Consider the following 13226-nt stretch of genomic DNA (forward strand, 5'->3'; position numbering starts at 1 on the left):
CATCTAATATACGTTCTATGAAGAATTTGATGTTGAAAACGCTTTTAACTTTGAACACGACTCAGATGCAGCACGTTACAAACTTATATTTTCTGTATATTACAGCTTTAAAATACTCTGTTGATTGAAAAAAGTTGAGGTTGAGTTTGTATGTTCCTCTCATGAGATCTAATTTTTGCGAATATATGGTAGAGTCAGTAATTTAAAAGAAATATTAAGTGACAATTCAAAAGCGATTAGATTACTCGAATTGAATAAAGTTTATTTGACTTAAAGTAACGATCACATTAACAAATCAAAAACACATTAACCAAAAATTCCGCACTATCGAGCTGTCAGCTTGTTTATACTCTAGTATATTCTAAGTCCATGGTTTTCCCCAGGGTCTGACAAAGAAAATACAATAGGTGGAATATAGAAGACCAACATGTGATTTAAAGTATTTGCTACTCGCACATGAAAGGGGTTATAATTAAAATAATAAATACATGAATGGCACAATATTTATTTCGTAGTTAGATATTTCATAACATTTTTTAAATGCTGTATGGTGATGTATTTATAGATATGATAGTTAATAATTCAAGAAAAAGTCAATTCACAAATTATCTAACAACATATAAATGCATTATTTTAACTTAAGATATTATAACACTAGACAATCCTCAATTAAGTCGACAACTAAATCATCATTAGGTAGTAATTAATCTGATTATCGTCGTCTTCACTCTTTATTTTTTAAGGGCTTACCTTCAAATAAAATGTGCTTTTTCTCTGTTTCTCATTAAATAGTAATGTTAGAGTATTATTGTTTCTGTTTGAAGGGCGCATGTACTAGCTTTATTACTGGTAAGCCGTGAGTGCTGTGACGCAGCAGTAGTTTTAAGGCAAGTTTTATGGTGAAAATATAGTATATATATATAGTTACACATACCCTTAAGTCTTTTTTGTAGGTTGTCAATCCTTGCTATTGGTTAAAGTTAACACTCCAGAGGTATTTCAACTACCATTTTTCATTATAGTTGAACTGGTTTTTTCTCGAAAAGGCACATTTGTTTTGTACGAAACTCAGATAAGTGCTATACTTACAGCTTATACTTTTTTGTGTAGGTACATTTATTTAGATTAGTAATCAATAACAAGGATTGTAAACGTATAAACTGTTTGCGCCCGTTAAAATATTACAAAAATTACACGCAAGAATTTTGCTCGAGAATATGATCAGGCGCTTCATTATGCTTTGCTAAAGATGATATTCGAACTGCGACGTTGCCAGACCTTACACTTGCACATACAGAGTGTCTGCCTACCTTCACCTATTAGAGCGCGTGTGGTATTATTAGTTTTGACCTATTTATATTAGGTTCAGGTTTACTTTGTTTTACTATTTTGTTACATAGATGGCGGGCGGGTAGCCGTTAAATGAACTGCTATCACTCAAGGTCGCTGGCATTAATTGGTGTCGCCTTGAATATTGCTTATTTTTATGAAAATAAAGGACGAGACGAGCAGGACGTTCAGCTCATGGTAATTGATACGCTCTACCCATTACATTGCAATGGCGCTCAGGATTCTTGAAAAACCTAAAAATTCTGAGTGAAAAAAATTTGAGACATAAGATAAGTCTCATTTGCCCAGTAATTTCACTAGCTACGGCGCCCTTCAGACCTAAACACAGTAATGTTTACACATTACTGCTTTACAGCAGAAATAGGCGCCGTTGTGATACCCATAACCTAGCCGGCTTCCTGTGCAAAGGAGCCTCCCACTGGTTGTTGAATCATGAGCGGCCTTTGATTGTAATAGGCAGGGCGTATCACTAATCAAGTTAAGTCATGCTCTTCTTGTTACTTTATCACACTATAAATATCTGAAACATGACTACATGTTCTCAGTACAAAAAATATGCAAAACTGTCTACTGTAATAACGTTTTAATACTAAACAACGAAATATAAAATATTAAAAAAATACATTACTAGAAAATATTTTCACTTAATTGATTAATATAGTCGCAAATTGAAAAAAAAAAAATGTATTGTGGTGAAAGGTATAACGGGCTAGTCAAGTTTTTTAAATGAAATCTTCTACAACTTAAGGTTACCAGGGTAAGCGATAAGCTTTTGTGCAATGAGTAAAATATTTTTTTAACTTGAATATAGTATTTTAATTCATTCATTCATTCATTCTTTACAGTAAAGCTACGCTCATGCTGTCCTATTAATAAACGTAGTGTAAAGTAACTCCAAGTTTAAAATTACTTCTCCCTTTCATGTAAATCTGTAGTGACGAACATAAAAGTCTCACATTTGGAATAACTTTACTTTCGAATTTATTAATAACATAGATCTATGCCCTTAAGAAACGTGAACAAACTGATTTCAGCAATTGTTAATATCTAGACTATATAAAATACGGACTTTTAGGCCAATGTCCTACGTGATGGAGACAGTTCCTCTAAACCTAGTGTCGAGGCTGCCATAGGAGGGCCGGTAGCGCGGGGTTCGCTGGGACCAGGGACTACGGCGGTTCTTGAAGCTGGAGCACGCTATCAGACTGTTCATGGCAGGAGGTCGAGATTGTTCCACAGTTATACCGAAGCGACGGCTGCGAACAAGAAACAATTAGTATAAAATAATAAGTCAATAAATGACTCATTGACGTGACGTGCTAGTCTTTTAATTAGTTGTTTAACCAAAACTCTGACTGCGCGTCTATCAGGCAGAGTTTCCGTTCATAGACTTTGAACATTACTGCCACGAAATAATGTGTTATTTTGGATAAATGTTTTAATATTATCTGTATCAGTTAATGTGAGTTTTCATTCATAGACTTTGACTCTTTTTGACGACATTTTATCAGGCAATTGGGAGTCTAGTGGTACCTAGTGCGTCAATGTATTAACTGTTTTTTTTATATATAACAGAAGGCAAACGTGCAAGATGCTCATGTGATGGGAGTGATGAGTCAACCACCCATTAACACCCGCAACACCAGGTCAATAGATTCGTAACCGGCTTTTAAGATGGGAGTGTGCTCTTGTCGTGGAGGACCCTAAGTCGTATCGGTTCGGGAAAACAGCAGCTGGTAATTGGTTCCACAAATTGCCTGTGCCAGGCAAGAAATTTCTTGCAAAACGCGTGGATGTGGAATGCCAGACGTCAACGTGATATGATTGGAATTTAGCATTTTGACGTGATGCTTGGTGGTGGTATTCAGCTGCTGGTATCCACAAACAAAACCTGTGAGCATTCCCCGCGATATATGCGGCAGAAGATGCTGAGAGACTTAAGAACGACATGAGTCCATTGTTGAGGCTACCGTGTTACATTGGTGCCACGCCAGTGCAACTTATTTTTGAGTTAGTCCATTTGGTGACACTCGTTACCACACAGTACCTATTTGCTTTTTAAGTAATCCATTCTGTTTTTTTATCTAATTGGGTGGTGGTGGTGGTTTGTTATTCATAAAAATTACAATATTCTAAAGATTAAATGAACTTTAGAAAGAAAATATGTAATACCTAGTAGAGTACTAACTTTTAATTTTTACTTAGAAAATTTCGGAACTTAATGAAAATTGACAGCAATTTGTTTTATTTCCAACATTGCATTGATATTCTTTTTAATCTCTAATAGAATCAATTGTTCAATAAAGATGGAGTTTTAAAACACAATTTAAATGTACAGTTCACAGTAAACAATGCAGGGTTGACACAAGCTGTATATAAAATCCTGCTTACAAAATCTTACGTAAAGAAATATTGGCATCGCCAATACTGATTCAACCTTAAATTTGATGTAAATACAGCTTAAGGCGTAAAGTTTTGTAAATTAAGGTAGAGGTGTAAATGAACTTCTAGTATTATCTGTATCTATTGTACTCGTATGATCTGTTATTTCAAACATATGTTATTTTTAAACGCCACAATTTCATTTATGTATCATCAAATTTAATAATGGAAACACCCTTTTAGACGTTAATATATTTGTCGTTAGAGACAAACGATAGACAGATCTTTTAAATTAGCTTAGGCTGATTTTGCTGTCTACTGTTAAATTAATACTAATTAAACTCGAAGGCAATTGTAGATCATTTCAGTGTGATTGTTTTTTCTTAGAAGAGGAGGACAAACAAGCGTACGGGGTCACCTGATGTTAAGTGATCATCGCCCACATTCTCTTGCAATACCATTGTGATCACCATTTAGTTTTTTTTTTTTATTTAGTTTAGATCATCTGTGGTGATCACAGTAGCCTTGCCGGACTTGTGAAAAGAGTAGAATATATTTATATACTATAGGGAGTGACAATAACATAACATATTGCAACAACACTTGGTTAACGTCATGAAGCTCTACATCAGTTTGTAAAGGGGCTTTGACATGGGGAGAAGAACTGATAAGAAACTCCTAGCCCGTGTGTGGTATATGTTGTATTCTCTAGTATAAATTTAGCGCCTTACACTCCTACCGCTTCGGAAGCAAATGGCGGTCTGAGAGAGAAGAAGGGCGCAAGAAACTCTGTAATACAACAAACCTCTTAGGTCTCGTAGTGGGTAAATACTTCTCTCCGATAAGCACACTCTCGTCCAAGGTTCCATCGATCTGAAGAAGGTCTCCCGCCGACACTGATACCTCCATTCTGGGTCGATCGCAGATACATATGTATATTATTACCAGCAGCATCTAAAAGTTGCGTTAAATTAATTACACCACAAAACTTCTCTATGCTATATAAAATTAAGTTGAAAGATACAATTAAACGAACAAAAATGCGTATACATTGCAAGTAAGACAAAAGTTTATCCAATATCATCCAAAACTTATGATTAATCCTGAGTTTTGCGAATATTACTAGAAATGGAGTCGATGCATTAAAATACCCGGTAATCTATCTAAAACAGCTAATTTTCCATAAAATCAAATAAAAACTCGTAACGGCCAAGTAATAAACAAATGACATAAGTAGCATAACTGGAAATCCTTGTAACTTTAATAGCAATACGACTTTCGCAATTTTTGCTCATCGATAAATCTAAGGCGAGTGAATATAATCGTCATGTAAAAAAAAGATTTTTTTTATATGACTATAAGGGATGAGACGAGCAGGGCGTTCAGCTGATGGTAATTGATGCGCCCTGTCCATTACGATGCAGTGCCACTCAGGATTCTTGATTACCCCAATAACTCCGAGCGGCACTACAACTGCGTTGATCACCTTGATACATAAGATGTTAAGTCTCATTTGCCCAGTAATTTCACTAGCTACGGCGCCCTTCGGACCGAAACCCTGTAATGTTTACACATTACTGCTTAATAACTGATATAACTGAGTGATAGTAATGATGCGATGTGTTAGAAATAATTTCTTCTGGCCGCCCGCTCTAGACCAGTGCCGAAGCCTTTGAAAATGATAAAAAGTGAAACAAAATAATAGTAGGATGAAACCCATTGGAAAAATACGAGAATATAACAAAAATTATAAAAAAAATATTTTAAATTAAATAAATTACAGTGTATTTGGGACATAATAAGGTAAGTTTTCACCAAATTTCGTAGAAAATTTTTTTTTTGAAAAAGATATAAATAAAAAACCAAAAACTTGGTTTTTTGAATTTTTCACCTAAATTTTGAGGTTATGTGAAAAAAGTGTAATTACAAAAATTGTAGATCTCTTTATTACCTACAACTTTGCCAATTAACTTTTTGCCATAGGACTTGTAGTTTTGCCGGAAATCGAGATAAACCGTTATTTACCCTAAAACACCCCCCCTTTTCCACTTCCCGACCTCAGATCGCCCGTAATTTATTTTTCCCTTAATTTTTGTTATATTCTCGTCCTTTACCAATGGGTTTCATCCTACTGTAATTTTTTTTGGTTTCAAAAATTATCGACCCTGGTCTACTCCGGCTTCGCACAGGTATAAAATATATAGCATAATATATACATTATTTTGATAAATCTAGTAGGGTTCAGCCAGCGTTTGTAATGTAAGCGGAAAAAATGTATTTATTTACGACATCACATTAGAAACCTCAAAAATAACAGTATTTCTCCAATATTTAATCGATGTCATTATACATATAAAACTTCCTCTTCCATCATAGATTTAAGCATTCATAGGGACAGAGAAAGGGACTTCGTTTTATACTATGCAGTGATATTCAACTAGTGTTTTCCGAACGCTGCAAGATTATTTTTCTATACACAAAAATAAATGGTAATTCATTTATTAGTTTTATAATTATTATTACGAGTGGGAGGCTCCTTTCACAGGATGCCAGCTAAATTGTGGGTACCGCAACGGCGCCTTTTTCTGCCGTGAAGCAGTAAGCAGTTCGGTCTGAAGGGCGCTGTAGCTAGTGAAATTACTGTGCAAATGAGACTTAGCATCATATATGTATCTCAAGTGACGAGCGCAATTGTAGTGTCGTTAAGAAATTTTCGGTTCCTCAAGAATCCTGGGCAGCATTGCATTGATAACAATGCAATGCTGCCCAGCAGGGCGTTCAATTACCCTCAGCTGCTCGTCCCGTCCCTTACTGTCATAAAATAAAATAAGCTAAGCACCTTCCGAAATCGGGAAGTGCAATATGTCACTAGATTATTTAGATACACCAAAATCGGAATTGCCGTACGGCACATTACGCCCTGACCAAGTTCTGACCCACATTTGGTTTTTTAAATAATTTATATTGTATGGTCTTATAGCTTGTTTCAATAGCTTTCTTATACATTCACTGTAATCATCCTAATTATAAGAAAATCTACTATACTATAATACACGTAAAATACAGGCCAACATCGCGCCGATCTAAGGCATCGCGGCGCGGGGCCACTCGTCGACTACGGACTAGCTAACGCTCACATTGACAATTCAGAATTGGTTCCCCTTCCCGTTAGCCCCACACCCACTCGCGCTCGTGCTGTTGCGTCAGTACGGTTTGCAGTTAAGTACATGTCGTGATATTTTCGTGCTCTAACTGCTTTGTTATTTAATATTTCATTGTTACGTTTTGACTAATATTGAGTTCTGTAGTTTCTGTTGTTCGTGTCGCTATAATAGTTCTACCAGAAAAATAAAATCTTTTTTCTTATTTACTTAACCCAGATTCTTTCATAGATTTTTCGCTATTATAATAATAATCAACATCACAACACAACATATTTACATCAATCTATAATACTGACAAAATAAAACGTAGTTTATTTATAATATTAATAATTTCCTTGTGATATTTGTTTTACACACAGTAACAAAGCTACGATGTGATGTCATTGAAGTCAGATCCATAGATAAGTTAACATAGTACCCAATAGACTTACCGTTATAACATGTAGAACAGATATAAAAAGCGTTGCACATCTGAAGCCGATTGAGTCAAACAGCAAGCCTGCAATGCTCGGGCCGAAGAAGGCGCCAAGAGCGAACGTTGATGTCCACATACCAGAAACTAGGCCATAAGTTTCTATTGAGTTTGGCAAGCCACTCGAACTGTACAAAGAAATAGTTTTGGTCCTTTAGAAGTAGTTATACTGCAAAAGTTCGTTTTTTTAATGAAAGCAAGGGACGAGACGAGCAGTCCTTTCAGATGATTGCGCACCACAATTGCGCTCTTCACCTTGAGACATAAGATGTTAAGTCTCAATTGTCCAGTAATTTCACTAGCTACGATGCCTTTAAGACCGAAACACAGTAGTGCTTACACATTACTGCTTTACGGTAGAAATAGGCGCCGTTGTGGTACCCATAATCTAGCGGCCATCGTGTGCAAAGGCGCCTCCCACTGGTAAAACTAAAACTACACAACCGATCGGAATAATACCTATATCACAAGATGCAGCGTTTTTCGGAGAAAGGTGTAGTTTATTGGTGATACGGGGTAAGATGTATTTATCGTCAAAGGTATTAAAATATCACGGTTGTCACTGTTATAACATATCAAAAATCACAGTGAAAATCGAGATAGAGTATTTAGTATTGAGTAACAGTTGTTATTGGTTACTGATACAAGTATTTAGTAACAACTAGTATTTTATCACAGCTTATATTATGTGGTTTGTGGGTCTGTTGTATTATTTTGATTTAATAATAAAATACTTATAGCTCAGCTCTTTTTTTAAATGAGGGATGAAAAAAATCCTTAAAATAGAAAACTGTAAAATATGAAATAAAATTTGTCAGACATATAGTTAGAGCCTTCCACAGTCTGAATTGGAATCCAATTGAGAGAGATATTTTATGAATTGGCATATTAATTAACGGACTTTTAACAAACGATTTTAAATAAAAACATATCGAACATTCGATAGGCTTATGTCGGGTGTTGTATGTGGTGTGTATGGCTTAGGGTCGAAGGTTGTATGAAAGTAAAAAAAAACATGTAAATTGTGACCTCTTTAGGTATGAACTGTGAAGTGCGGGATTTTATTAGCGGTAGGACTTTTGTCGATAAGCTTGATTGCCCTTCCAGCGGGAAAATAACCTCATAGGAAATCAGAAATTATGCGCAGACGCAGTCGCGGGCAACTGCTAGTAACTTTTAAAGGTTTAGACCTTCGATAAGTCTTTTATTATGACTGAGGCGGTACATGAATAACTTACATTGCAGTTCCAAGAGCATCTGAGAACGACGACACAAGAAGACTTCCCATGCCAAAGCCGTGGAGTACCAACCCAAGAATAGTTACCCAAAGCGTTCTGAAATATATTATAATATCTGATTAATAAATCTTAATAAATAAGTTAAATATATTCGTTTTTCAAAGAAAGAATAATAATATTGACACACTTTTTATACAAATTATCTTGCCCCATATTAAGCATATATAGCCTGTGTTATGGGATGCAAGACAACGGCATATTTAAGACAATACACTTACTTAAACATACATAAATAGATATAAACATACATAAATACATTTTAAACATCCATGACTCGGAAATAAACATCCATATTCATCATATAAATGCTTGCACCTACCGGGATTCGAACCCGGGAATAACATCATGATCTGTGGATGCGCCGCAATTATTTTTTTTCTTGTAATTTGGTTATGGCAATTTATAGCGCCGACGATTTTCTTTACATAGAAATACCATAGACAACAGAAGCATTGTCATCTGAGAGGCGAAACTTATGACAGTTGTCTCTTGCGCCGCCTAATAATAAATGTTTGTTTTTTTGTACTAGAATCTGTTTGTTGTCCAATAACGTTGTTATTACTATGAAGAAGTGCCTATATGAATAAGAAAATTTCTTAAACATAAAATGGAATATTTTTGTATAACGATTTATTGATATCATAATACATATATTTGATAACAGAAGACACACATAAATACATATAATATAATCATCCATGACTCAGAAACAAACATCCATATTCATCATATAAATGATTGCACCTACTGGGATTCGAACCCGGGACCTCTAGCTTAGTAGTCAGGGTCACTAACCATTCGGCTAAATGGGTCGTCAATATGTATAATATATTAAATATCGCTATTGTATAAATAACTTACGTGGGCATATCAAAAAAGGGCGCAGGTCCGACCAATAGGAAAGCAGCGACAACGAACACGTGACCGATGACGGTGACCACCTTCGCCTTGACGGAGTGATGGTCACACAGCCAGCCCCAGCCCGGAGCTGACAGCGCGTATATACCACCGTTTATTATGAATATCACCCCGAGTATCACCGGCGAAAAGTTGAACTGCAATAAAACATGTGTGTCGAATATTATAAAAGACTAATAAAAAATATCTATATATCGTCTACTGCGGCAAGTTTTGTTATTAAGTTTTATTATATAAAAAAATCTCATCTTTATAAATGTTTTATTAAAAAAAATAAACCGCTACCGCCATTACCAAATAGCACTATTGCCAAGATACTAAGAAAAAGATAGATAAAATAATTAATTTTAACCAGCTAATTTAATCCGCACAGAGACTCTCGGCACTCAATAGTTTTGTCTCGCCAACACTGCTTAGCGGCCGTGTAAATCGTGTGTATGTGTGCGTGCGTCGATTCGGGTGCTCTAGTATGAAGGTAAAGTACTGTTCTATTACTATACTGTGGTTAACGAAACTTGTTTTGTGTTTTTCAAGAATCTCTAGCGGCATCACCAAAACAGTTCTGGTCATTTGTTAATGCCTTGCGGAGTTAAGGTGGTGTGGAGATTAAAGTCACACGAGCCGGTAAGGAGTATCAGGGAGTCAATAGTGCAAATGCTTTTGCAGAGCATTTCAGTTCAGTATTTGTAGATCAGGAGCCGCGTTTAGACTGGCAGAGTACCAATGCGAATTCATACTCCCATGCAAGGCACGTGAATATACAATGCTTCTCGGAGTCTCACGTCCGTACTTCTATCAAAAACCTTAAGGCTGCTTCTCCGCCAGGACCTGATGGAATACCAGCATATGTAATTCGTGGTTGCGTTGATATTTTGATTAAACCAATCACTTATATCTTTTATTTGGTTTTACAGACAGGTAACTATCCCTCAGTATGGAAGAAATCTCGAGTTACTCCTATTCTCAAAACGGGATCCAAGACTGCGGTGGAAAACTATCGGCCAATAGCAATTCTTTCAGCTTTAGCTAAATCTTTTGAGAGTGCCTTGTACGACATAATCTTACCGCAGTGTATTCCCTTCGTTACTGAGACGCAGCACGGGTTTGTCCCACGACGATCAGTAAGCTCAAACCTTCTCCACCTTGTGGATCTTGTATCATGGGAATTAGAGCAAGGCAACCAAGTGGACGTCATCTACCTGGACTTCCAGAAGGCGTTCGATCGAGTTGATAACGACGTCATGATTCACAAATTGAGGATAATGGGTTTCTCGCCAAAACTGTTAAAGCTTTTTGCAAGTTACCTATCTCAAAGAGAGCAATTTGTTAAATATGGTGAGTTTGTATCTAACCCTTATAGAACGCGTTCTGGAATTAGTCAGGGGTCTAATTTGGGACCTTTGCTCTTTATCCTATTCATAAATGATCTCCCAGAAGTCATACAGGATTCTGAGGTGTTACTGTTTGCTGATGATCTAAAGTTGGTCAAGGCAGTAAAGAGCTCAGAGGACTCCTTATCTCTACAAAACGACTTAGATCGGGTTTACAAGTGGAGTGTTGATAATAAGCTGTTTTTTAACCTGTCGAAATGTGAATTCATGTCATTCTCACGCTCCTCCGCCGTGCAAGAGTTCAATTATTTAATTGGTGATGTGCCGGTGATGCGAGTACAGGAAGTACGAGATCTTGGGGTTGTATTCGATCCTAAACTCACGTTTCACTCACATGTGGAGACTATTGTTGAGGCTGCTAACCGACGGCTTGGATTTGTTCTACGTAATGCATCTCATTTAACGAACCAAGCACTTCGTATCCTTTATATGGCGCTAGTCCGTAGTATTCTCGAGTGCAACTCAGTTGTTTGGAACCCACATGAGAGCAAATATACTTTAATGATCGAACAAGTCCAAAAACAATTCCTTAGACATTTGTATAAGAGGCAATATGGATACTATCTATTTATGTACCCAACACTCTTTTTACAAGGACATCTGAGCTTTGATTCACTGCAGTTACGTAGGTACGTAGCTCTTACTAAGTTTGTTCTCAAAATAATTCGGGGCAGAGTGGACTGCATATACTTATTACAACGTTTGTTGCGTTCCTTTGTACCGACCTCGTACGTACGCGCGCGGCAACACGCACTATTAGCGCAGCCACCTGCACGCACTCAAGCGCATAAGCACACGCCTGTAATACGAGCCATCTGTCTTCTAAACTCTGTACTTGAGGTGATCTATTTGCCAGCTCGATGGAATGTTTGGTCAAAGAATGTAAGAAAAGATTTGAGAGTTTGATGCCTGTAAGCTCTATAAATAACTAGTTTATAACTTTCATTGTTTGTTTTTTCTTTAGTATAATATCTTTGTAACGCTTTAGATTGAATCTGTGATGTTACATTGTATCTTTGATAAATAAATAAATAAATCACCTATCTATATGTAAACGTATTGCTCGTCTCGTCACTAAAAAAAAGTGTAAAAACGTGTGTAAAGAGATGTTAAATCATCCAAATAAATCATTAATTTTATTAAGTTTTTTTTACCTACCCAACTTCCTAAAACGAAACGTTATAGTATTTTTATTACGTCATATATTATATTATACAATTAGTGATGACCCTTAATAAAATTGACTGAATTATTTGTATTGCGAATATACAGGTATTTCTAAGTAAAAAAAATATAAGTTCCAGATAAGTAATCACCAACTAACATTTACTAAAACATTGGCCGAAACACGCTGCATCTTATGGTACAAGTATTATTCCGATCGGTTCAGTGGTTTTCGCAGTATAACCGAAGGAAAAAACGGCTCTCTATTCGATAGTATAGATAACTATAATTATTAATCTTTAAGAGTTGTAAAGATTGGCTATGAGTCTTTTGCTACCCCTTTTCCTTAAAGCAAAACTACGAATACGTTATACGAATTCCGACATTCCTAACTTCATTTACTGTATAGATTTGTGTATAAAATCTATCTTAGACTTCCATATCGGGAAAATTTACGAAGACACCGCTGTCCATTTCTGCGTCTGTCAATTTGACAGATTAATTGACAGATACACGGGCGGATAGAGTTCCATTTGGACATTCTTCTGGTACCAAAAAAGGTGTACATTTTTTTTTATATCAGAGGGGCAAACGGGCAAGAGGCTCACGGGATGGGGAGAGGTGAGGCAACCGCCCATGGACATCCGCAACAACAGGTGTGTTAAGAAATGCGTTGCCGGCCTTTAAGGTGGGAGTATGCTTTTTTCTTGAAGGTCCCTAAGTCGTATCTGTTCGGGATGACCGCTGTCGGTAGTTGATTCCACAAAGTGGCTTTGCGAGGCAAGAAATTTCGAACAAAACGCGCGGTTGTCGAATGCCAGACGTCTACGTCTACTTTCCACGTAATGTCCGGTGGTGGAATTCGGCCGCTGGAATCAACCCGTACAGCTCCTCTGAGCACTCCCCGTGATAAATGCGATAGAAGATGCAGAGAGAACCCACATCTTTAAGCAATGCTAGAGGATAAAGCCGATCGGAGATGACTTGATCGTCGATGATTCGAGGCGCTCTTCGTTGTATGGTATGCGATTTACAGCGAGTAACGTTACTAAGGTAATCTGTTCTATGTCGCGGGGAAAGTCTCCTG

The 13226-nt window shown here is 36.7% G+C and overlaps 1 protein-coding gene across 2 annotated transcripts in view; it reads right to left on the bottom strand.

The window, feature by feature from the left end:
• Positions 1–517: 517 nt before the first annotated feature.
• Positions 518–13226, bottom strand: part of LOC126965852 (MFS-type transporter SLC18B1-like) — a 28657-nt gene continuing 15948 nt past the window's right edge. For both annotated transcript variants that reach the window (XM_050809614.1, XM_050809615.1), the window contains 5 exons: positions 9528–9721; positions 8607–8702; positions 7328–7496; positions 4538–4686; positions 518–2606 (listed from right to left, as the gene is read on the bottom strand). In XM_050809614.1, coding sequence (XP_050665571.1) covers positions 2435–2606; positions 4538–4686; positions 7328–7496; positions 8607–8702; positions 9528–9721 — 780 coding nt within the window. In that variant the 3' untranslated portion in view covers positions 518–2434. The remainder of the gene's footprint in view (positions 2607–4537; positions 4687–7327; positions 7497–8606; positions 8703–9527; positions 9722–13226) is intronic.

Source organism: Leptidea sinapis, chromosome 9 (assembly GCF_905404315.1).
Source record: "Leptidea sinapis chromosome 9, ilLepSina1.1, whole genome shotgun sequence".
Lineage (NCBI taxonomy): Eukaryota > Metazoa > Arthropoda > Insecta > Lepidoptera > Pieridae > Leptidea > Leptidea sinapis.